Source organism: Saccopteryx bilineata, chromosome 12 (assembly GCF_036850765.1).
Source record: "Saccopteryx bilineata isolate mSacBil1 chromosome 12, mSacBil1_pri_phased_curated, whole genome shotgun sequence".
Taxonomy (NCBI): domain Eukaryota; kingdom Metazoa; phylum Chordata; class Mammalia; order Chiroptera; family Emballonuridae; genus Saccopteryx; species Saccopteryx bilineata.
In genome coordinates this window covers 13,403,903-13,429,838 of record NC_089501.1, presented here as the reverse complement: position 1 = coordinate 13,429,838, position 25,936 = coordinate 13,403,903, and the positions used below count along the sequence as shown (strand labels likewise).

The following is a 25,936-nucleotide window of genomic DNA, read 5'->3' as shown; positions in this document are numbered from 1 at the left end:
GGGCTCAAGCTGGCGAGCCTTGCTCAAACCAGATGAGCCCACACTCAAGCTGGCAACCTCGGAGTCTCTAACCTGGGTCCTTCCACATCCCAGTCTGATGCTCTATCCACTGCGCCACCGCCTGGTCAGGCTGTTTCTTTTAATCTCAAAAATATAGGTGAAAAATGTTCTGATTCATATTTTCAAAATAGTCCAAGTTCCATAAGAATAAATCTATTAAAGATACCACCAAGTTTGGAATATAATTTAATGATTATATCCCATTTAGATGTTTGGACAGGTAAGGTCAAAACCAGCAACCTATGCCTGACCAGGAGGTGGCACAGTGGATAGAGTGTGGGACTGGGACATGGAGGACCCAGGTTTGAACCCTGAGGTCACCAGCTTGAGTGCAGGCTCATCTGGTTTGAGCAAGGCTCACGAGCTTGAGCCCAAGGTCGCTGGGTTGAGCAAGGAGTCACTCATTCTGCTGTAGCCCCCCCACCACCACCACCCTGTCAAGGCACATATGAGAAAGCAATCAATGAACAGCTAAGGTGCCACAATGAAGAACTGATGCTTCTCACCTCTCTCCCTTCCTATCTTCTGTCCCTCTGTCTGTCACACACACACATACACACACACACACACACACAACCCAGCAACCTTGTTTTTAACATCTTGGGCTATGTGGCAGTAGCCCACACTGGAGTATTTCCAGGTCCTTAATGGCTTTAGTGTAACTGTCTGCTTGGGATTGGCATAATGCTTCGTTTTGCTTGTCCCCTGAGATTTTCATTTACACAGAGACCCCCTTACCCCAGAGGTCCACATGGTTCACCTGCAGGCCTTTCTACCCAGTGATCTCTGAGCCTTTCTGCACTACCTGGGACTAGGCTGCAGGGAGTGAGGCACCCGCCTAGGTGAGACGTGTGCTCCCACTTGACAGTTAAGTGTCAAAAATACAAAAATAAAAATTCAACACTAAAGTTAATATATATTTACACTGGATGAAAATACTAGGAAGTATCATTAGAACGAACCAGCTCCACTGCATTTCCACATCATTCTGTTCTGCCTAATTCTGAAAGTGACATTCTGAAATGACAAAGGCGGCAATCTACTTAAGTGCCTGCAGAAAATGTGTAAAACTCAAGGCTTTAAAAAATCATGGAAGAGGGGGAGGTGGAATTGTGTTTGACACTTCAAGTCTTCACTGGCCTCGTTACTTTTAACCATAACTGAACTACTCTTTTAAATTCTTATGTATCTGCTGATCATCTTCTAACAGGAGCTCTCCTTAGGAAAAGCAAAGCCTCACGTAACAGAAGCTTCGGGACTTCTCTTTCACAGAAATGCTAAACATGATTACTTGTACTTGGGATCAAAGCTGTGAAAAGTATTAAATTCCTCAATGGTAGCTTAGCTTACATTATTTGGTTCTAATCATAAGGTCCGGCTCTAAATATAAATGTAGTGTTGATACTGCAGTGCCCGGGAATGCACCTCTGAATGGAGGCAGCGCCATGCAAGGCACCAGTGATTTCTCACTACGGGTGAGATTAGTCCTCCAACAGCAGCGACTGGGTAACTTGCATGAAGCCTGACTCTCTAACCTGGATACCCTATGTCAGTCATTCCAGATTTTTTACACAGGTCTCATCTGTGCATGGATGTGGAATGTGGTTCTCTTGTAGACAGTGCACACGACAGGAATTTAGCCCCCTTCAGACTGGTTAATCAGAAGCACAGGGAGCAGCACAACATCTAGACTTCCCAGCTGTAGGACAGTGGTTCTCAATCAGCAGTGTGCACTTCAGTCACCCGTCACTGGCACGAGCTTTCTCTGTTCTAATACTCAGGCTGAAGCTCAGCTTTATTGACTTAGCCAGAGCAAGACCTAGAATTGCACACTTTAATAACTCCAGAGATGATTCTGATTCAAATACTATGAAAGGACTAACGCCCATTTTATTCCTGACTATAACAGAGGCTTCTGGTTTTGCTAAGACTTAAATTTATCATGCTCAAAGGCTAGAATTCAGGTTTACAGCTTTATTCACCGTAGTCTTCTATTTTATATGAATGAGAACACTTAGAATCCGAAAGCCAGCAGTCTCTAGCATAGAAATGCTGAGTAATTCCAACGCCCGCACTCAGGGCCGCACCTGAGCACAGCAGCAGTCCAACGTCAAGTCTGGAGGACAGGCGGATCTCTCTCCAACACTAAATGGTTTTGAGTATGTGCCCTTCTTCCCACCGAAAAGAGGAGTTAAACATTTTATATTTGAAATTTTAAGGTCAGTTTATTAAGTTCATTTGATGAAAGCTTTCAGAAGAATATTCTCCTGAAAATGATTTTTTTCTTAGAAAAAAACGAAGGAAAATGAACACCCTCTCAGCACAGCCACAGATGCTGTGGCAGTCCGGCCTCGCTGCGGGCGGCCCGGCCCGTCAGTCGGTCAGGTCGCTCTCTGCGTCGGCAGGAGTGTAGTCTGGGTCATCCTCATCCTCCTCCAGCTCCAAGTCATCCATCTCCTGGAACAAGGACTCGTCTACCTCCACGTTGTTCCCAGCTGCAGAAGACAAGAACGTTCCCCTTCAGCCTTGTGCTCAGGAATGAAAGACACAACTCACTGGCAGTGCCAGACAGAAACCTCCCCACATGCCCGGAGGTGACGGGGCCCTAAACTGCTCCTGCGCATCACACCAACAATGGGCTGCAACGGTCCGCACAGACTCGCACAATTTAACAACTTCAGGCTTCCAGTTCGCAGTCTAAAAATTCCAGTTATATTAAAAAAAAAAAAAAGCCTTTCTGGAGTGAATTATTTATGATGTGGCATTTGACAAGTTGAAGACAATGCTATGACCTGGTTATACAAAGCTGATGGTCACTGACCACAGGCCCCATTGCAGGAGTTTATCTCTTCCAATAGTGGCAGATATGTACATCATTAAAGCTCAACTATACTTGTTATTGAATTGACAGTTTTAACATGATCTTCAGCATCACCCAGTTCCCCTTGTAACCAATACTATGCCTTTCCAAGATCCCAAATATCTAAGCACTATGGAAAGCAATATCCAGGCTTTGCATTAAATATCTTCACTCTTCAGTTTGTCCGAGGTATGTTAGATATTAGTACGCCAAACTGTTCATTTTCTTTCCCTCTAGACACTAGCCCACTGAACTAAGTCTTGCTTCATGTGTATAAGCAGGTCAGTCATAAAATACAATTTGCTAAGGGAAGGTCAAAAAATGACTGACCGACAGAGCTAGTGAAGGCTTCACAGAGCAGATGGCCTCTGAAATATCTTAATGATAAATCCGAATCCACCAAGAAGAAAATGGGCCAGAATGAGGCAATCCTAGCAGAAGTGTACGGAAAGGCGGAGAGAGAGGCTAAGACACTGACCACTTCTATCTAGAACGGGAGGTTCTCGAGGTGGGCCAATACAGACGAAGACAGACTGGCTTGAAGAACTGCACAGGTTGACCTTCCCTCCAAGCAGCAGAGAACCATCCCAGGATTTTAAGGAGAGAAATGTCATGTGGTTTTGGTCACCGCTCAGAGGCGGTGACAAAAGGATAGGTAAGGTCACTAAAAGGAGAAAGAGGTTGATGCAGGAATATGATTTAAGAAGCTACCACAAAAGCCAGGTTAAAAAACCTTCAATATCAGAAGGAAAAAACTGGGAAGACATTAGTGGCAGAGTAAACAGAAAATCTTTGGTAAGTTATTGGATATAAAGAGATATTTGATCCATTAAATAGGGAAAGAAGTCAGGGATGAGTGCGAGCCCTGGCTGGTGGCTCAGCTGGCTGGAGCATTGTCCTGATGAGCCACGGCTGTGGGCTCGATCCCTGGTGAAGTATGTACCAGAATCAACCAACAAGTGTGTACAAGTGGAACAGATTGATGTTCCTCTCTCTCTCTCTAAATTCAATCAATAAATGAGAATTAAAATAAAAAGAATGAGTAAAGACAGTAAAAATTCTAAAATGCAAGGGAGAATGGGACAGCTTTTTGGATCTAGAATTTCTCAACAAAATAGGTAAAACGAGCCCTTTAAAGTGAGAAAAAGATAGATGAGGCCATTCTCGCTGGTTATTTGTTTTGAGGCTATAAAAGTCTTAAAACAAAAATATAACAAGATATGTTAAAAAATGTGAGATGTCAGTAAGGGCACAGCGCTCGGGATAAGAAGCGTGAACTAAGAGTGCGCACATTAACACTGTGCTTGACCTGCAGCAGCAGAGGCGGGAACAGGCTGAAAGGAGAGGCCAGGGGGTCCCAGCCTGGCCAGGTGGGCGCGGCGGAGGCAGTGAGTGCAGAACCGTACCCAGGGTGCCACTGAAGGTACCCTGGCTGCTGATACAGCACAGAGCACAATGTAAGAAATGCACGTAGGCCACAAGCTCCGTGAAGGCAGGGAATTTTCTAAGCTGTTCTCTGCTGTATCAGCAGCCAGGACAGGATTGGCTTATATGAGTGGGGTACAATAAAGAGTTGTGGATGGATGGATAGTGGACAGACAGAAGACCCAAAGAGAGTAAGAATTATGATGAAAAGGAGAAGAAAAGCATAAGGGACTAGATGCTCCCAAGATAGTGAGAGTGGTATGAAATCTAAGATTTTTGGTTAGAGGGCAAAAGAAGTGTCAGATTTGAGGTTCTTATAAAGCTCTACGACAGACCACGGAACAGTTTCCAAACATTTACAATGCTAGAAATTTGAGGAAAACAGGTCACCTAAGTCACAGAGGCCTGATTTACAAGCTGTTAGGTGCTAATAGAATCATAATTGTTTATTGCTATCTTTGATTTTGTTTATGTTTAAGTTATCAGAAAGCTTTAAAGAATACACTGCTATAGTTTAATGTGTAAATTTATCAAAAATTATAATTTATTCTTCAAAATATATTTCTTTACACCCTGGGAGGATAAATTTACACTGTTACCACTATGATTTTCATGGTTTAATATTAAAAACATTTTAATATGTACATATGGACTTCTAATATTATCTTACCATCCTCCAAGAACTGGATATCTGATGTATCAAGATTATGATCTGTTTCAAATAGCTGTTTCCCTAAAAGAAAAAATTAATTTGATTTGAATGGCATAGTTTTCCTTCATCTTCTTTATAACCCTTTAAAAAGTGTAATAACCCAAGAAAACAAGTCTGAAATATTGTTTTTCCTGTGATTTCAATGTTTATGAACTCAGCAAAGAAGCATATGAAATATATTTGCATTAAAATAGAACAAGTGATAACCTAGTCTGCCCCAGAGTCCTAGAAAAACAAATAGGTTTGAATCAATCGCTTATTAGGCTTGTAAACCTGCAAATCACGGTGGCTGTGTCTCAAGATCTATCCATTGTGATATTTATATCAAAGATCATCCATAAATATTAATTACAATTAACATTTTCTTTTCTCTTTTTGTTGTGATAGAGACAGAGAGAGAGAGAGACAGAGAGAGAGACAGACAGACAGGAAGGGCGAGAGATGAGAAGCATCATTCTTTGTTGCGGCACCTCAGATGTTCATTGACTGCTTTCTCATATGTGCCTTGACTGGGGGCCTACAGCAGAGAGAGTGATCCCTTGCTCAAGCCAGCAACCTTGGGCTCAAGCCAGAAACCTTGGACTTCAAGCCAGCAACCTTTGGGCTCAAGTCAGTGACCCCTCGCTCAAGCTGGCGAGCCTGTGCTCAAATCGGTGAGCCCGCGCTCAAGTGGGCGACCTTAGGGTTTCGAACCTCAGTCCACTGCGACCCAGTCCAACGCTCTATCCACTGCGCCACCACCTGTTCAGGCTAACGATTTCTTATAATTGATCTTACTATATCAGAGTAATGCAGAAGGGTCTTGGGGGAACAGAAATAGGGGTGTCATACCACTTAATTTATTTTTTCCTGCTTGTTCTTCTTCTTTCATTCGTTTCTTTTTAATTTCCAATAGTTCTGCATCAAACTTGGCTTTCCAACTTAAAAAATTCTCAATTGTAACAGGAGTGCCATGAAATAATTGCTTGGAAAATAAAAGACATGTCATCAGATAAGTGAGATAATAGTTTAAAAAGTAAAGCCTAATGATCATCTAGACAAATCAATATAGCCACTTACAGGAAAAACACAGGAAAACTGTTTCAAGTTTTTAAGTACTTAATCTGATTTCTGTCTACACTGGCTACTCTCATTGGGTTTGGCAATTTATTCCTGAATAGCCCATTTATAACTGTTATTACAAAAGAAACAAAGATAATATGCAACGTATGTCCAGTCACTGTTCGTAAGAAATGTGTTGCTGTCAGCATTAATGTTTTGAATACACATCAATTTAAAACACTAGCATCGTTGCTTATCTTTTTACTTCATTTCAGAATTTAAGGTTTTCTTTAGTAAATACAGTTGTGTGCCACATAACAATGTTTGAGTAGACAACAGACCACGCATATGACAGTGATCTTATAAGATAATGGAGTAAAGACATCGTAGCTGTGCAAATGTCATAGGGCAATGCATTAAGTGTTTGTGGTCATTCTGATGTAAACAAACCTATTATGCTACTAGCTATATAAAAATACACACATACAATTATATACAACACATAACTATTTGATAATGATAACAAATGACTATGTTATATTGGTGTATGTATTTATAATACATGTTTTGCCAGCAGCGACCTAATCTTGTGTTTTCCAAGTCTCTTGCTACTCACTCAGTGACTCATCTACAGCAACTTCCCATCCTGCAAGCTCCATTCATGGTAAGTGCTCTATACAGGTGTACCATTTTGTACTTTTTCTGTTAGATACACAAATACTTATCTATTGTATATACAAATTGTATTATAACTGCCTACAACATTCCATACACTAACTTGCTGTACAGGCTTGCAGCCTAGGAGCAATAAGCTATACCACACAGCCTAGATGTATAGCAGGCTACACCATCTAGGTTTATCAGTAGTTTTCAACTGACAAAAAAAAGTCTATGGACCAGTCCACCAGAAATTTCGTGCCAGTCCACAAGAGTTAACCATCCTGATGTTGTATAAAAATGATATACCCAGTGGATCTTAAATGAAGTCACTTATGCTCAAGGTGATTTCTGTCTTAGCAGTCCTTAAAATAATTCTATTTTCATCGGTCCCCAAGTGTAAAAAGGTTGAAAACCACTGGTGTAAATCTACTCTGTGATGTTCACACAATGAAGAAATTGACTAACAGTGCATTTCTTAAAATGTATATCCATGTTAAGTAGTGCAGGACCGTACTTAAATCACTGTAAAGGGAGCTTAATACTCTATACCATAAATAAAATAATTTATACTTCTTCATCTTACCTGCATGAATTTTACTAAACTTTACTGATTATTAATTATTACTTATGTTAAGCCACCAACTAAATAAGGGACTTCTAAGACTTTACTTAGTAAAGGTTTACCAAAATTTACTTTCATTTATTTTTGTGATTAATTATATTTCCAAAAACAAACAACAAAATACCCCAAACAACTCAAAACCAAACTGAAACAGCTTTACAGAGCAGTGAGAGAAAACAGCTTCTTCTATACCTTTTCTGCTTCTTCCGCTTCTTTTTCTTTTTGTTTCTTTTCCTCTTCTCTTCTAGTTTTGATTTGATCCACTATTTCATTTAGTTTTTCTTGCACAGCTGTCACTAAAGTAAAGATCATCACCATACCAAGGTTTTCCTCTGCCTATGTAACAAACAAAAAACAAAAGCCAGCAACAATAAAAAGGAGATTGTAGTGGCCCTGGCCGGTTGGCTCAGTGGTGGAGTGTCGGCCTGGCGTGCAGGGGTCCCGGGTTCGATTCCCGGCCAGGGCACACAGGAGAAGCGCCCATTGCTTCTCCACCCCTCCCCCTCCTCTCTGTCTCTCTCTTCCCCTCCCGCAGCCGAGGCTCCATTGGAGCAAAGATGGCCTGGGCGCTGGGGATGGCCCCATGGCCTCTGCCTCAGGCACTAGACTGGCTCTGGTCGCAACAGAGTGACGCCCGGATGGGCAGAGCATCGCCCCCTGGTGGGCAGAGCATCACCCCCTGGTGGGCATGCCAGGTGGATCCCGGTCGGGCGCATGCGGGAGTCTGTCTGACTGCCTCCCCGTTTCCAGCTTCAGAAAAATACAAAAGAAAAAAAAAAAAAAAGGAGATTGTAGTGAGATGCATACTTCTCAAATAAAAACCAATCAATGTTTCAGCACAATAACTAAATTCCGTACATTCATAATATTACTAAATCGGTTACACATCAGTTCATATACTTGGATAATTATTTAACAATTGAACATACATAAAAATAATAATCTTAAATTTTAAATAGTCATGTAATTTTCTATATCCAACCTAAAACAGAACTTCTGTTAAATAATCATAAATGTAGGTAGAATTCAGAAAACCTTTTCTACAGTAGCTACTAACATCAGTTCTCAAGCATGGTTTGGAGATATTTTTATCTTTTGGATATTATTTATTTATTTATTTTTAGAGAGAGAGACAGGAGAGGGACAGCTAGGCGATGGACAGATAGGGACAGACAGGCAGGAAGAGAGAGAGATAAGAAGCATTAGTTCTTTGTTGCTGCACCTTAGTTGCTCATTGATTGCTTTCTCGTATGTGCCTTGATGGGTGTGGAGGGGAATCTAGAGCAGAGTAAGTGACCCCTTGCTTAAGCCAGCAACCCTGAGCTTCAAGCCAGTGACCTTTGGACTCATATCTATGATCCCACACTCAAGCCAGCGACCTTGGGGTTTTGAACCTGGGTCTTCCCTGTCCCAGTCTGATGCTCTATCCACTGTACCACCTCCTGGTCAGGCTATGTTTTGTGTGTGTGTGTGTGTGTGTATGTGTGTGTGTGTGTATATATATATATATATATATATATATACACACACACATACACACACTTGGTGGCAGAAATAGAGAGAGTCAGAGAGAGGGACAGATAAGGACAGACAGGAAGGGAGAGAGATGAGAAACATCAATTCTTCGTTGCGGTTCCTTAGTTGTTCATTGATTGATTTCTCATATGTGCCTTGACTGGGGGGCTACAGCAGACCGAGTCACCCCTTGCTCAAGCCAGCAACCTTGAGCTCAAGATGGCAACCTGGGGGTCTTGAACTTGGGTCCTACGCGTCCCAGTACGACGCTCTATCCACTGTGCCACCGACTGGTCAGGCTATTTTTTGGATATTTTTAAGAGCTGTGACAATGAACTGAATTGTGAGGCCGGAGCAATTTTCTAATATAATACAATAATATTATGTATTATATTAATAAGAATAGTAATAAAGAATGCAAGTAGTTTTGTGATTTATATCTATCTTTTTGAATTTTGATTTGAAATGGTTTCAAACCAAATATAAAAGCATCTCTGACTCATGAAAGGTAATTCAAAAGCGATTTGGAAGTTGGTCATTTAAAGGCAGAATAAAATAAAACAAGGCAAAAAAAAAAAAAAATCCATAATTTACAAGCCAGAATCTTGGTCCCAGAACCACAAGAGATTTCCAAGTATTCCTTCGAGAGGACTGGCCTCAGAAGCACGTGAACAGGTTTTTATCTCCTGGGCCCTCCGTGAGTACTAACTAGGCTTCAAGCTAGCTCCTGTAACCCTCTGCCATGGAACTTCTCTGTATTTCTATGCTAACCATTCTAAACCTGACTCAAAACAAAGCAGTCTCCTGAGTGCCAAACCCATATGAAAACTGACAGGCATCTCAATGTGGAAACTATCATCTTTTCTACAAAAACTATTTCTAAGTTCTCCATCTCAAAGAATCACACCACCATCTCCCCAATCTAAACATTCCCATCCCATCCTAAACTCTGTCACCATCACCTACCTCCTCATATATACCCTTTCAATTTGCCTACTGTTCTCATCAACAGTGTCATCAGACAGCATCATCTTCAGCTTAGAATAGCCTGAGAAACTCCTAAGTGATCCTCTTGAAACTGAACGTCAACTTCTCTATTACTCAATAACATACCAAACTGCTTAACAACCTCTCAATAGCTTCCCAAACCAATCAGGAGCAAGACCATATTTTTAAACAGTTTGGAAGACCCTCTGGGAATTAACCTCTTTAATTCCATCATATATAACCACAAACCTCAAGTAATTTAGTATGACTAAAAGTTCTGGAAGGAAATAATGATTTTTGTCTCTCTCTCACTTCCATGCCCTTGACAAGTTTGTTCCTCTGCCCTGAAACTCTTTTACTCCTTTACTGGCTAGAAAATTCTTTCTTCAGGTCTCTGCTTCTTCCCAGAAGCTTCTCCAGTGCCTCAATTTTAAGTCCACTTATACACTCCTGAGCCTCACCCATCAGAGCACTTTCACATAGAATAATGGCATCCAGTTTGCTAGTCTGTACTCCTCAGCTGAGTATAAAATCTATAAGGGGAGGAGGAGATAGTATTGATGATGTCTGCCTTAAGTCGTTTCACTTAACACCTTTCAAGAACAAATCCCTGTGGAATCTCATTTTAAAAAGTTAAGTATTCCAACAGAAAAGCAAAAAAGAATCATTCATGTGGAAACTAGACAACTAGAAGTCATATGAAAAAAATTCCACATTACTTATTAAAGAATTCAAATTATGATTTTATACTATTTTTTCTGTCATCATTTGTTTCTTTCTAAATGAAAATATCTAGGTTAGAAAATGTGGGCAGACACTCTCAATGGCTTTACCAAGATCATAACTTGGCACAACCATTTGACAGTCAACTTGGCAATGTGTATGAAATTAAGTATGGATATCCTTTAATCCAGCAATCTCACTTATAGAAAATACTAGACTACTATACTCAATAATTCATTCTTTAATTTAAAGAAATATATATTTGAGTGTCTACTATGTGCCAGGTACAAGGGATTCAAAGGCGACTCTGCTCTAAGTATTTGCAAATAATGATATATAAAAATATTCAAAGAATTATATATTAAAGCAGGCAAAAATGAGAAGTAATTTTAAGTTTCAAAAACAATGTGTAATTACATGTATGCATGGTGAAATTCTATGCAGTCATCAAAAATAGTAATTCATATAGGCCCTAGCCGGCTAGCTCACGGTAGAGTGTCGGCCTGGGGTGTGGAAGTCCTGGGTTCGATTCCCGGCCAGGGCACACAGGAGAAGCGCCCATCTGCTTCTCCACCCCTCCCCCTCTACTTTTTCTCTATCCCTCTCTTCCCCTCCAGCAGCCAAGGCTCCACTGGAGCAAAGTTGGCCCAGGTGCTGAGGATGGCTCCACGGCCTCTGCCTCAAGTTGCTAGAATGGCTCCAGTTGCACCAGAGCAACACTCCAGATGGGCAGAGCATCGCCCCCAAGTGGGCATGCCAGGTGGATCCCGGTCGGGCACATGCTGGAGTCTGTCTCTCTGCCTCACTACTTCTCACTTCAGAAAAATACAAAAACTAACTAAATAAATAAAATTCAAATATATGCTTACTAAAATGGAAAGATGCCCACATATATTGTAATGTGAAAAGAAAAGGATATTAAATATTATGTATAGAATGATTTAACTTGGGGAGAGAGGAGGACTATGAATATAAGCCTAAGAAAAAGTCTGGGCTATATATATCTCACACCAAAAGTTAATAGGCAATGACACTTGGTTGGTGAGATTAACAATAATGTTTCTTTTTCATGTTTTTCTGTATTTTCTTGAGTATTTTGTAATATAAATTTATTTTTATCATTAAAAATAATACAACTGGCCCTGGCCAATGGCTCAGCATTGGCCTGGCATATGGACGTCCTGGGTTTGATTCCCGGTCAGGGCACACAGGCGAAGTGACCATCTGTTTCTCCCCCTCTTCCTCTCCTCCTCCTCTCCCTCTTCCCATCCCACAGCCAGTGGTTTGATTTGTTTCAGTGTGACCCTGGGTGCTAAGGATAGCTCCATTGGAGCGCATCAGCCTCAGGTCCTAAAAATATCTTGGTACTCGACTATCATCTCATAACGAGGTTGCTGGGTGGATCCTGGTCAGGGTGCATGCGGGAGTCTGCCTATCTCCCCTCCTCTCACCTAAAAAAATACAACTATTTTTAGACAAAAAAGTACAAATATTCCGTTAATACATCATAAAATACAAGTAAATAAGTCACTCAGATCAAACAACTTATATTAATACATGACTGACTGAATACAAGTGGTACCTTGAGATACGAATTTAATTCGTTCTGTAACTGAACTTATAAGTCAGTCAACTCGTATATCAAACTGTTGATACTGGACTCGTGTGCCAACGCGCCAACTCGCAGCAGCTTCCCGAATCACAACTCGTATCTCGGAATTTCGCTTGGATCTCAAACAAAAATATGAACCGAGTCGCAGCTCGTATCTTAAAAAAATTCATATGTTGGTCTGTTTGTATCTCAAGGTACTACTGTATGTCATATTGACCAGGTTCTCTGCAATGGGTTAAAATGAAGCATTTTATGCCAATTGGTATTAGAATTACTATAGAGAAAACAGGGCTCAGGATCAGCATAAATATCTTTTTCCACTCTTCATTCACTAATAGCTCCAGATACCTCAAAAACATCAGCATTAAGATCAATAGCCCTTGAAATTTGCAAGTTACATTTTAGGTGAAGACATTTTCCTGTTCTTCTTAGAACAAACAAATAAAACTAGAACTTCTGATTTTAAGATGGTAAAGATTTTGCTTGCCCTCCCGACTCCCTACTCTGAAGGAATTCTGAAGGAACATGAAAACTCGACCCAAGGAACACACAGCTTTAAATACCTGCCAAGCCCAGACTGTGGGTATACCATCCCACCACAGAACTAGCCAAATAAGAACCTTCCAATGCTCATTTTTTCTTCCACATAACTTCCCCCCCTTAAAGGAGTCACAAACCCTTGTTTGTAAGCTTAGGGGGAAAGGAATATAGGTAAAAAATAAATAAATAAATAACCACCAGCCTAACCAGGCAGTGGTGCAGTGGATAGAGCGTTGGTCTGGGATGCGGAGGACCCAGGTTCGAAACCCCGAGGTCGCCAGCTTGGGCGCAGGCTCATCCGGCTTGAGCACAGGCTCACCAGTTGGAGCGCAGGGTCGCAGGCTTGAGCAAGGGGTCACTCACTCTGCTCTAGGCCTCCAGTCAGGGCACATATGAGGAAGCAATCAATGAACTACTAAAGTGCTGCAAAGAAGAACTGATGCTTCTCATCTCTTTCCCTTCCTGTCTGTCTGTCCCTATCTGTCCCTCTCTCTGTCTCTGTCAAACAGACAAAAAAACAATCACCAGTCCTCTTCACAGACTGTAGGCACTAGTTAGCAACAGGTCAGAGGGTTTGGAAATTTTAATTCTTTTCAGTTGGAATTTTTAACTGCACATGGGACTGGATATTCTGAGAACCAAATTAAAGCTGTGCTTCTACCCAGTAGACTTTTTATTACCTAAAAGCACGGGGTTGGCTGAGTTTCAAAAACAGGGGTACAGGGAAAACTTCTCTTACTCAAAGGTAGAGTGGGAAACAAACAAACAAACAAAAAAATGGATTTGCTTGCTCAATGTACTATAAATTACATGTTTAATAGCATTTTGTGACTCTTGCAAATAATGTATAATACCTAAGGCCAAAAAAATAATGCCATTACAAAACCTGTTATTTCCTTACCTGTAATGCTAATAATTTTAAAATGCTTGCGACATCATTATCTTCTAAATTTTCCTGGGAGAATATTTCATAAAGGGGGCCTTCATCTGGGTATTTCTCACTGTATGTAAACTTGAGGGTAGTCTGGACAGCTAAAAGCACAAAATAAGAGTTTGATATTAATGCCTTAAAATGTGAATGAGGTACAGAGAAATCAACGTCTTTGTTGAGTCAGTAATCAATTTATAACGTGTCAATAAAAACAAGGTTACAGAAAAACAAGAGTTAAAGAAAAACAAGAGTTGTACTCTTTTAAAAGCCTCTTTACAATGAACAAAAGGCACTGAGTATAACATAGAAAAAGCACTGTCTCAGGCTCACTTTTAGGCCGCCATGAAAGCCAGTTCCCAGGCAGAAGACTTGGCCTTACCCTTGGGGTCTGTACTACCATCCTCACAATGCCAGCACAGGTTGCTAATGGGTTTCTAGATGACAGGTTGTGTGAGAAACTTTTAACCTGACCCATCTATGTATTCTCACTCACTCTTTTAGCCTGCGCCAATTCACAGATCTTGCACTTGCATAGGAGTGAGGTTCTTACAGGCACAGTGTGAGGTATCTATCTTTGCAGTCTAGCCTGGTGAGTTCCCAGTTCCACCAAGCTGCTTGCAACTAAGCAGGTGTACTAAACATTTTCTGTCAAAATTTATTAGCTGCAATAATCCTTTGTCTAGAGTTAGCATTTCTTGTAACTCGCATTTATTAAATCAAAACCTCCTGATGTTGATGATTTTAACTCAATCTAAATTTTTCTCCATGGGCAGGGAAGACACTTTAAAATTTGCCAGTTTGATATTTTGTTTTAATTTTTTGTGTATGATGTCAACAAAGAATTTTAGGAGTCAATGGATACAAAAGAGATTACAGTGTTTCTTTGGCATTTTTCATTTTTTTAACCTTTTTAATTTTATTGCTAAAAAAAGGTTTTAAAAAGATTTTATTGATTCTACTATGTGACATAATAGACATTCACTATAAAAAATTTGGAATACACTAAGGTAAAAATAAAATCAATAATCTATCATAAAGAAGAGATCACTATTACCATTTTGGTATATTTAAAGTATAAAAGTATTTTTTAAAAGATACTTTAAAGTATCTTTATGCATATATTTACATTTTTAACAAAATACTATAATTGCATGTTGCATTTGAGATTTTATACACATAAATATATAAATATGTATAAACAGATTATAAGTAACTGTATCCAACATCCTTGTGATTCAGATTTCAGTATTATCCCTCCCTCCCTCCCTCCCTCCCTCCTTCCTCTCTTTCTTTCTTTCTTTCTTTTTTAAGGTTTTATTTATTGATTCTAGAGAGAGGAGAGAAAGAGAGAAAGGGAGGCAGGAGCAGGAAGCATCAACTCATAGTAGTTGCTTCTCATTTGTGCCTTGACCAGGCAAGCCCAAGGTTTAGAACTGAGGGCCTCAGCATTCCAGGTCGATGTTTTATCCATTGCACCACCACAAGTCAGGCTACTTCTATATTAACCTAATTTTCAATTATATAAAATAGATTTAGTTATCAAATATTACCACTAAAATTTGTATGACATGGCTGAATTTTAGTTGACTAGTTTAACAGGAAGAAAATATCAGCTTACATTACATCTTTATCAAATTACAATATTAATTGAACTAAAGGTAGAAATGAACTTCAGATACTCCCTCCTACCTTCAACATCTGCCAAGTTTAAATTAATTTTTTTAATTTTAATTTATTAGTTTTATATCTGCTTTATTTAAATTCTTTATTTGCCTTAGTTCTATAATTGTCTAACTGGTTTTACTTGGTTTGATACATATATATTTAAATAACAATATCCATCCTAAAGAGAGAAAAACATGTAGATAGATGTTTATCCAGAATAATTTATAACAGCAAAAATCTAGTAAATAATCTAAAGTCCAAAGATGAAAAACAGTCATAGAAAAATAAGTCACTCAACTAAATACTACACAACCACTGAAATAAATAATATACTCGTGCTAAGTGTTGCTTTGGTCAAAAAAATCTCTTACCTTTTCTCGATCTGCTATATTGTTAATGTTTCTGTTTCACTTTTAAAAATGAAACCTATTGTGTAAGAATATATCTCACTGACTGTCTATTTCCCTAGAAGTCACGGTTACATAGTACACCAACCAGAAACATTCACACTAGTCCTAACTCCTTAGCTCCTGCACACCTGCAGTGCTACCACAGAATTACTGTAGCCTAAGTCACTAGAGTCCTAACTCCTTAGCTCCTGCACACCTGCAGTGCTACCACAGAATTACTGTAGCCTAAGTCACTAGAGTCCTAACTCCTTAGCTCCTCCACACCTGCAGTGCTACCACAGAATTACTGTAGCCTAAGTCACTAGAGTCCTAACTCCTTAGCTCCTCCACACCTGCAGTGCTACCACAGAATTACTGTAGCCTAAGTCACTAGAGTCCTAACTCCTTAGCTCCTGCACACCTGCAGTGCTACCACAGAATTACTGTAGCCTAAGTAGAATTCCTGAAAGAGAGGCTTAGAAAAACTGTAAGTATTTTTTACTAGACTTACTTTCATCATTTTCTCCAGCCTCAGATGTCACAGTAATGGTGAAGCTGGGAGGATTTTCTGATAATACTGCAAGAAAACAGACACAGAGGTTAAGTTATTAAGATGCTCTAAGGTAGATGCTTTTCCTCATTAGCCAAATATCACTACCCACTCAGGGAAACGGATCCCTAGGACTGAATTTCCATTTCCACAATTACAGACTAAATGAACATTCAAATGATAAAACACAGCCACCAATTTTCTATTTAAATCTCGGGTCGTCTTTAATCTGGAAAGAAATACTTATAATAGATAGCCTCCTAGAGTTTTATCAAGTCAATTAAAATAATTAAGTTACTTATCTTTAATTTAAAATATCCACCTATATATGGAAAATTACATTCTAAAAAAGTTCCCAAATGAAATGAAACCAAGTTTGATGTTTCTAATTAGAAACTACCCAATAAATATTCAGTATTTGCACTAATTTTTATACTGATATATTTGAAAATACAATTCAGAATCTCAATGCCAAAAATAAAATTTACATAAATAAGAAAGCTTTATGTATCATTTTATACCCTGATGTCTGATATGCTATTATTTGTTTATTATCTATTCCCCCATAAGAACACTATAAAACTCAATGCTGGCCTCTAAGGTATATCTTTTTTTAATTTTTATTTATTTATTTTTATTTTTTACAGAGACAGAGAGTGAGTCAGAGAGAGGGATAGACAGGGACAGACAGGAATGGAGAGAGATGAGAAGCATCAATCATCAGTTTTTCATTGCGCGTTGCAACACCTTAGTTGTTCATTGATTGCTCTCTCACATGTGCCTTGACCGCGGGCCTTCAGTAGACCAAGTAACCCCTTGCTGGAGCCAGCGACCTTGGGTTCAAGCTGGTGGGCTTTCCTCTCAAACCAGATGAACCTGCACTCATGCTGGCGACCACAGGGTCTCGAACCCAGGTCCTCTGCATCCCAGTCCGATGCTCCATCTACTGCGCCACCACCTGATCAGGCAATGCTGGCCTCTAGATAGTGCCTGGCATTATCTAGAAACTCAGTAAAAGAGATAAACCAATGGAATCAAAGAAGAAAAACAAAAACTAAGAAAACCTTCACTCAGAACCATTAGAAGAATAAACAAGGAAAAGTAAGCCACTATGAAGTTGCTGAGTAGCTGTGTAAAGCCTCGGCCTCACACAGGCCTGGAAAGCACTGGCCCATGTCAGGGTGACGTCAGGTCAGCAGGCTCTTTCTGAAACGAAAGAGCTGGGAGACCTCTGAACAAGTCACTATGGGAACTACTCAGCTCCTCCTCCTCTGGAACTTCTGAGGCCTTCATAAATATTCATTATCAATAAAAGTTTTGAGGTCTATGCCTTCATTTTAATTGAAGTTTAAAAGTACTTAGAACAACTATGAACCTCTATGATTACTTGAAAGGTGTTTGTCAGAAAGATAAAAGACCCACTGGACTTGTATTTAATGGCCTCAGGCAGAAGAGCCCAAGCTGAAAAAGTCCCTGAATGGAAATTACAATAAAGCTTTTATGATTGGCCTTACCTTATTTTTAAACAAACGTGTATAAAATATATTTAATGTATTTCATTCCTGTTTCTTTTTATGACCAATGTTAGCATTTACATGTCATGAAATGTAAACATTGCAACTATAGAAAGAAGGGTTCAATCCAATGACATTCCAACTTACTACCATTTTCTAGGACTTCATGAGGCTCTAAGTTAGGGATCACCTGGCGCCAATAACAACCGCTAGCATTTATTGAGCATAACTTTGTGTCTGTGTTGTGCGATGCATTTACATAAAGATCTGTTAATTCTCATACCCAAACTATAATTTTACAGTTACTATATTTCACCAAACTTAAAAGACCATCAAATATGAGATGCAGCCTATTTTATGAACCACTAAGAAAAAAAAGGCTGCTGGCCCTAGCCGGTTGGCTCAGTGGTAGAGCATTGGCCTGGCGTGCGGGAGTCCTGGGTTCGATTCCCGGCCAGGGCACACAGGAGAGGCGCCCATCTGCTTCTCCACCTCCCCCCCTCCTTCCTCTCTGTCTCTCTCTTCCCCTCCCACAGCTGAGGCTCCATTGGAGCAAAGTTTGCCCGGGCGCTGAGGATGGCTCTGTGGCCTCTGCCTCAGGCGCTGGAATGGCTCTGATTGCGGCAGAGCGATGCCCCAGGATGGGCAGAGCATCACCCCTTGGTGGGCGTGCTGGGTGGATCCCGGTCGGGCGCATGCGGGAATCTGACTGCCTCCCCGTTTCCAACTTCGGAAAAAGAAAGAAAGAATAAAAAAAGGCTGCAATAAACTATGATATATAATCAACTGTAAGACAAATTCATATTGCACAGATGTTAAAATGTAAAAATATGTCTTAGAATCAATTAAATATAGTATCATCCCAAATAAGATGTGGAAACTGAGATAAAAAGAGCTTTTAAATAATTTTCCCAAGGCTATACAAGTAATAACTGGTAGAAGTGAAGAGTTTCATTAAAAAAAAAACAACTCTTTTTTCTAGCTAAGAAATTCCAGGGAAATTATTTGAGTTAGGCTGTGAATTAAGGCATATTAGTAAACAGAGATGGAGAAAGGAATGTAGGAAAGTAACACAGTAGCAAGGGTGTAATGGTAGAAAAGCTTAAGGAATAAACAGAATAAGAAATTACTCGGCCCTGGCTGGCTGGCTCAGTGGAAGAGCGTTGGCCCGGTGTATATGGACATCCTGGGTTCGATTCCCAGTCAGGGCACACAGAAGCAGCCATCTGCTTCTCTCACTCTCCCTCTTCTCTCCCTCTTCACCTCCCACAGCCAGTGGCTTGATTGGTTTGAGCATCAGCCTTAGGTGCTGAGGATAGCTCAGATGGTCCCACCATGGTCATCAGGTGCTGAGGATAGCTCGGGTGATTTGAGCACTGGCCCCAGATGGGGGTTGCCCGTGTGGATTCTGGTTGGGGCACATGCGGGAGTCCTCACTACCTCCTATCCTCTCACTTAAGAAAAAAAAAAAAGAAAGAAAAAAGAAATTACTCCATTTGGTGGAAGTATGTGTAAGTGAGGTGAGTGAAGAAACTATGTAGTTGAAAACATAGTTGAAAGTTGTGAACAGTAATACGTTTGGTTTTTTTGTGTTTGTTTTCTAGCAGCAGTTTTATGGTCTGAATTGTATTTCTAAATATAGGATGATAAATGTAGCAACAGTGCATAAAATGGAAGGAGAGAAACGAGACTAGAGGCAGGATGAAACTAGATAGCTATTGAAATTGTCCTAGCAAAGATAATGAGGTTCTGAACTGGGTTGGCAGTGATGAGAATAGCAGGGGCATGGTGATGAATGACATTTTGAATCTGCAGGCAGGTATTAGTGGAGCCACTAACCAAAACAAGAAATACAAAAGAAAACTCAAATATGGTATACATTTGAAGGACACAGAATAGTTTCAGTTGGAAGTATTGAGTATGCAAACAGAAATGAGTAAATGGAGCTAAAGAGAATTGGGCTTGAATTTAATTTGGGATCATCCACAGAGGTGATAGCTCAAGCCATTAGACTAGAGGAGATCAACAGAGAGAAAATGGAGAGAGAAATAAGGACCAACACCAGCTTTTAAAGAATCCTAAATTTGGAGAAAAAAGTTAGGGGAGGAAATAAGGTCAGAGATTAAAAGAAAGCAGCAGCCATAAGAGGTAAAAACAAACTCAAGACTATTTTATTTGTGATCCACCTCAACTATCAAGATCAGGTCTGACACGACAGCGTCTACAGTGTGCACCTACAAATGTGTCTGCAATGAGTATGTCTGCGCAGCTATGTGGAGAGAAAATGGACAAGAACCCTTGGCCTGTAAGATCATGCCTGAATTCCTAACAGGGCCTTTGTGATCTAGTGCCTTCTCACTTGTCAAGTCTTGTTTTCCACAACTCCCACTTCTTACTTTATATTCTAGCAATACCAAGCCACCTGCCCACTGAACACATTTCTCTCCCTCAGAGTCATGCTTCTGCACATGCTGTGTTCCTGCCCCACGTCTCATTCATTTGTTAACTCATCTCCACTCAGTTCTCTGAAACAACTCACCTTTCCCTATGATCCAGCTGCATCCTACACACAGCTGCATGCAATAATCATCACATTGTGTTGTAAGCCATTTATCCAGTGTCTTTTCCCAATAGACTGGGCTTCTAACCATTGCAGATGGTAAATATTCGGTAAATGAAGATATGGGAATGGTAGAACATCTTTACTGCCTGACCTTGAGAACCAGAGAGAATAAGGAGTCAAGATGAACAAGAAAGAAGTTGATAAACCATTAATTCATAAGAATTCCTGATGAAAGGCATGTTCGGTAAAAGTATGGGAATGAAAGAATTGAAAGGCTACCAAGTTTATGGACAGAAAGAGGAATTTCAGAAGTCAAAATTTTAAAAATGGCATTCCCAAGGTGTGGTTATGTCCTCATCATTTAAACACAGTGGAATACAAAACTGTTCATTGATAAAGACAAGGAATTATGAAGCCAAATTAGAAGAATCAGAAACTAATATACCAAATTTCCGGTGAAGAGGATCTTATATTTCTAGCATTTATAAAGTGTTCCTATGTACATTATCATTATCACTCATTAAACAAATATGGAAACTGAGAGTTGGAGAGGTTATATGATTTGTCTAAGGACACAGAGCTAATAATACCCACTACACTAAGCAGCCATTACAGAGAAAAAATTATGAACCAAGAACAACAACAAATCAAGATACTGGAGAAAACTGCTAGTATTACCCCAAATCCACTCCCCCCTTCTTCCAGCCATACCATTTTTAATTGAGCACACTGACCACCCAGAATAAAAACTACATTTCCCAGCCTTCCCTTCAGTTAGGTCTCACCAAATGACTAAGTTCCAACCAATGAGATGGAAGCAAGTAAGTAGTTTGACATTTTCCAGGAAATTTCCGTAAGAAACAGCTGTCTTTTACCTTTTTCCCCCCCTTTAACTATTCTACTGCCTGACAAGGGAATGCTGCCAGCTTGACCATGAGGGTGACAGAGAACTAAGAAGCGTGGAGTCCCTGAGGAATTTCTGGACGAGAGCTACACAACTATCTCTGATTAATGCAAAGCATAAACTTTTACCTTTTTAAACCACTATTATTGGAAAAGGGTAATATTCCAAAGCTTGGAGATGACTAAAATAGGGATGGGAAAGTTACTTAGTTGGTCTTATAAAGATGAATGATTCCTATATTCTGATGAAGGAATAATCCCAGTTACGATGCATTACTGTTGGAGGAAGTAGAAGAAAGATTAGCCTTCCTAAAGATACCAGACTTCCATCATTAAAAGTGGATCAAATACTTTTGAGAAAAAGAGTAAGGTTGTAAGGCACAGTGGAATGAACCAATGGAGGGGTACGCTGTTAGGTGATATGGGGGCAGACGGACAGAATTAATGATTTTTCCAAAAACAGAGAAAATGGAGGTAGTAGCTGAAAGGTACACTAAAGGGATACAAGGTTTTCACAAAGAACCAGACAGTCTATATTAAATAATCCAATTGCTTCTTAGGAAATGTCTTAGAAAAACTGCTTTCACAAGATGACCTTTGCCCTATCTGTAAAATGCAATTATAAATGTGAAGGCTCACGATGCTACCTAGAGGTAACACAGCAAATACAGGATTATGTACTCCTCTTTGTAAGATGAAACAGAATTAAGGGAACCTGATTTTAGTTAGTCCAAAGCCAACCAATTTATTCTAACACAACTCTCCGTAGCCAGAGATTTTTATACAAAATGCAAATAATCACTTTCTACTACCTTAGCAGCACCTTGTCAAGTGAAGCACTATTAAAGGAGAATGTGTTATCAGGAGAGTCTGTTTATATTTTGGAAGACTGGTTCTTAGAAGGATTCGATCAATGTTCAGTCAAGCTACAGATCAGGTAAAAAAAGAAGAAACTGTATTATGATTTGTTATAATTCACCACAATCGCAACACTAGATCAAAAGTTCTTTGCATATAGTTAAGCAAACAATTCTGAGGTTAAGCTAGGTCTGTATGGGTAGACTACAGGACGGACGAATTGTGCCTCTTCAGCATCCTTGTTAATAATGATGCGCTTTAACAAGGCTTTTCCGTCAAGCCCTCAGCCATATCCACCCCAAAAAGTATACTGTACTTACTTCCTTCATCAATAGCATTGAGCAGCTACCAAAATATGACAAATCTAATATTAAGTGTGATTCAAAATGTAGTTAGAAAACTACCAATTTGTGTTCCTTGGCTAACTAACACAAACAATCTCTCTTTCTTAAACCTGGCACAAAAATATCAAAGCATAAAATCATCAACACAAAAACAGGCTGAAAAACAGTAAACCTTGCAAATCCTGAAGAATTTAAAAGATTGAACATAAAAATATTTTATTCCAAAGTCTTATGCCACTCCCTGAGAGGTTTCATAAACAACATGATTAATGAGTAAGGCAGAGTTCTTGAAGAACTATAAATTAGGACATTGCAATTGAATTTACTCATCATAAAGCTTGTAAGAACGCTGACAGGACTTAAGAGACTGACGGGCTCAGCTGATACAGCAGAATACTCCCATGCATCAATTCCTAAATTGTCTTTTATTACCCTGATTCAGAATCCTCAAGCATTCTTGCCTCTGACAAGAATTACATACACTGAACTATATCAGGGCCTAGTACAATAAAAAAAACCCACCAGATTGCTGTAGGGTTAAAAATGTATCACTTTTTATAAGTGCTTATATGCACAGTATTTAATGAGGGATACCTTATGTCCGAAGAAATGAAAAGAATAGCACATCTTATGCTTTCTTAACTATGCCTACACAGTGTTCATGCCTGTTACATTTCTAATGTACTGGGAATGACCATATGTCACAATTAATAAAATATCCAACAACTGACCCTATATTCTATTTTATTTAGACTTTGACATATAAGCAAGGATAGAAAAGGGAGCCAGACTCCATACACACTCACCCAGTTAATGACACTCTCAAACCCCTCTTCACTCATCCCCTTAACATCCTCACAGCACAGCTGTACTGCTGGTGAGAGAGAACATGAACAGGACTGGAGCTATACAGGGAGAGCTGAGAGACATCTGCCTGTTGGCAAAGCAGAACAAAGTTTGCTACCATTGCAAGCAGTGGTCAAAAGTGGAGCTAAGAAAACTACACTGAACAATGTAAGGGAGTGGGGTTGGAGTTTGAGTTTATGTGTTAAAATAACATACCTTACACTCTGAATTCTGACAGTCAATGATGGATGACACTCAAAGGAAGGTATAAGGAACAGTAAACCCACAAATATAAGCTCTACTCACTCTTAGTGGCTTTACTTTATCACTTCTCAAAAACTGAGTGTAATGTGGGAGAAGCCATATTACTAGGGCTATTCTGCATTTTAAGAATCATCTGAAGCACTGCTTAATAGAAAGTAATGATCTTCCTTTAAGTAATGAATTTCTCAATATTTTACATTAGTCCAACCTGCCAAGTTATCGTCTCTTCATCCTCATCCCAGCTGGAGTTAGATCCCATGACCCACATGTCTGAAGATGAAGGAACAGGAAAGGAGTTCCAGACCTAACAATTAACTCTTAGTACCGGTCCTGCCAGGTAATTCGCTGCCCCCCCCCCCCCACCCAAGCAAACCACCTGCCTCTCCTGGGCCTCCATTGCCTTGTTTGCAGCGAGAGGAGTCCCGGCTGGATAATGTCTAATGTCCTTTCCTGTCTGACAACCTGTAAATCTACAGTGGAACTGAACTTTGGGCTACATCATTCACTGGGCATTCTGCAAAATGCCAGGAAATAAGAGATTTTAAAAGAAGAAGAAAAGAAAAATGACACACTTCAGGGACAATACTACCTTCAAACTGATTCTGGGTAAACGCCACTCTGAATCCCATAAACTTTAAAACATCATCCGTAGGGAAACACTCTTCTACCCGAAGAAGGGTGAAAATGTGAACACTCACACCCTGGCGGCTCTGGGAAGATCACTCCCACGTGGAGCACGCTTTCGTGTCATTTCCACCTCCAGCTGCTGGAAGTTACACAGAAATCAAAGTGCCCCGCCTCAAATCCAGGCCTGACCCTCTCCAGGGACCTCGCCAGCCTCGCCCGGACTGTTAGCTTTCAGTGAACAAGCGGGTAAAAACAGTGGAGTTGCTCTAAGTGCCTCAACACTTCGGGAGAACTTGAGGAGAGTGTGGCGGGCGAGGTGGCCAAGCGACCTCGCCGTCCCTTCTCCGTCGTGGCCCGGGAGACCGGGGGCTGCGGCGGCTCCGGCCCACCCCACCCCATCCCGGGACGGCTGCGGGCCCGCGGCCGCGGCAGTCACCTGTAAAGGAGTCAGGGTAGATGGACTCCAGAGCCTCCAGCTCATTGCGCTGCTCTTCGCCGTAATCTGTCATCGTGGCCCTCGCCGCTGCCCATGGATCGCCCAGACACCCAGGCGGCGCGCTGCAGCCGCCGAGCCGGGAGAGCGGGCAGCGGCCGGACGGGCGCAGGCGCAGAGTCCCGGTTGGGAGGCCCGGGGCCCAACGCCAGGCCGGGCCTGCAGAGCAACAGCCCGGAGCCGGCCTCCGCCTGCTCCTTACTTCCGCGTTCGACTCGTGGGGCCTGGCCGGCGGGGCACTGAGCAGCCGCCTGTCCCACGCCCGCAGGGGATTGGGAGGGATGGTGAAGGCTCCCGATCTGGCATTCGTCACAGACACCTAGGCGCGGTCCCTGGGCTTTGCAGGGCCTGAGCCTGAGAAGCTCCTCCGCGCGGCATCGGCGCTCGATGTGTCAGGGCTGTACGTCTTCCCGGGTTCCGGGGCGGGAGGGAGTCCTTGGTGCAGGCTTGAGCACGCGTCCGGGAGCTCCGTGGTTCCTGGCTGCGGGTTTCCCGCTGGGGACCAGCTGGCCTGGTGGGGCGGACAGACGCACACTGTATAGTGGGCTAATGGTTGGGTGCAGGTGCTTTGTACGTTTCTCTAATCTCCAGGATCCTTCTGTCCCGCGGGAGCTGGGAGGGACGCCCAGAGCACGGTAGGGCCCAGTGGGCAGAACGCAGAATCTCTACTGGTGGGTCCCACGAGTCCGGAAGGTTCGACCCGACTCCTGAATAGCTACTCGGAGTGAATTGGAGGAGAAATCGTCCCCAAGTTCGGAGACCTGGGTTCTGTATTCAGATTCCTAGGCTTCACTTTCAAATTTGTGAAATCAACACGGCTGGACATGGATTTAAAGACGTCTGTGATTGGGTATTTCTATGAATTGATGAAGGAGGTGTAAATAACAGCTTTGGTAACCATTGTAAGAGTATCACTACCCCTGAAAATGTCCAGAGCCATTGAGTTGGGAGAAAAAAAACTAAGGAATATATTTAAAATATATACATCTGTCATCTCCAAGTTCATCGCATCAATTACAAGGAAAATTTATAAAGAATTATAATGGCAAAAGCTAAGCAAATGGCTAAACATGTTACTTAGAAGAATATTAAAGAACTATGTTTATAATAAAGGGAGGTGGTTAAGTCAAAACGGGAAATAAAAATATTCCAACATTAGAAGATTTTTCACTTTTTTATATTTTTGTTTTGTTTTCTGTATTAAGGCTGGTTTTACATGTGTAGTGGGGAAA

The 25,936-nt window shown here is 40.9% G+C and overlaps 1 protein-coding gene across 1 annotated transcript; it reads right to left on the bottom strand.

The window, feature by feature from the left end:
- Positions 1-2,284: 2,284 nt before the first annotated feature.
- RWDD1 (RWD domain containing 1) lies at positions 2,285-24,914 on the bottom strand. Its single transcript, XM_066248374.1, has 7 exons — positions 24,648-24,914; positions 16,254-16,319; positions 13,659-13,789; positions 7,573-7,716; positions 5,889-6,021; positions 5,016-5,078; positions 2,285-2,555 (listed from the first exon to the last, which is right to left on the bottom strand). Exons 1-7 carry the CDS (start codon positions 24,718-24,720, stop codon positions 2,434-2,436), a joined length of 732 nt encoding a protein of 243 aa, XP_066104471.1. The 5' UTR covers positions 24,721-24,914; the 3' UTR covers positions 2,285-2,433.
- Positions 24,915-25,936: the final 1,022 nt, after the last annotated feature.

Coding starts and splice junctions, on each gene's coding strand:
- RWDD1 (XM_066248374.1), bottom strand. CDS start 24,720: ATGACAGATTACGGCGAAGAGCAGCGCAATGAGCTGGAGGCTCTGGAG. Junction 16,320..24,647: donor CTACCCTGACTCCTTTACAG/GTGACTGCCGCG, acceptor GTTTTCTTGCAG/TATTATCAGAAAATCCTCCC. Junction 7,717..13,658: donor TAAAATTATTAGCATTACAG/GTAAGGAAATAA, acceptor TTTGTTACATAG/GCAGAGGAAAACCTTGGTAT.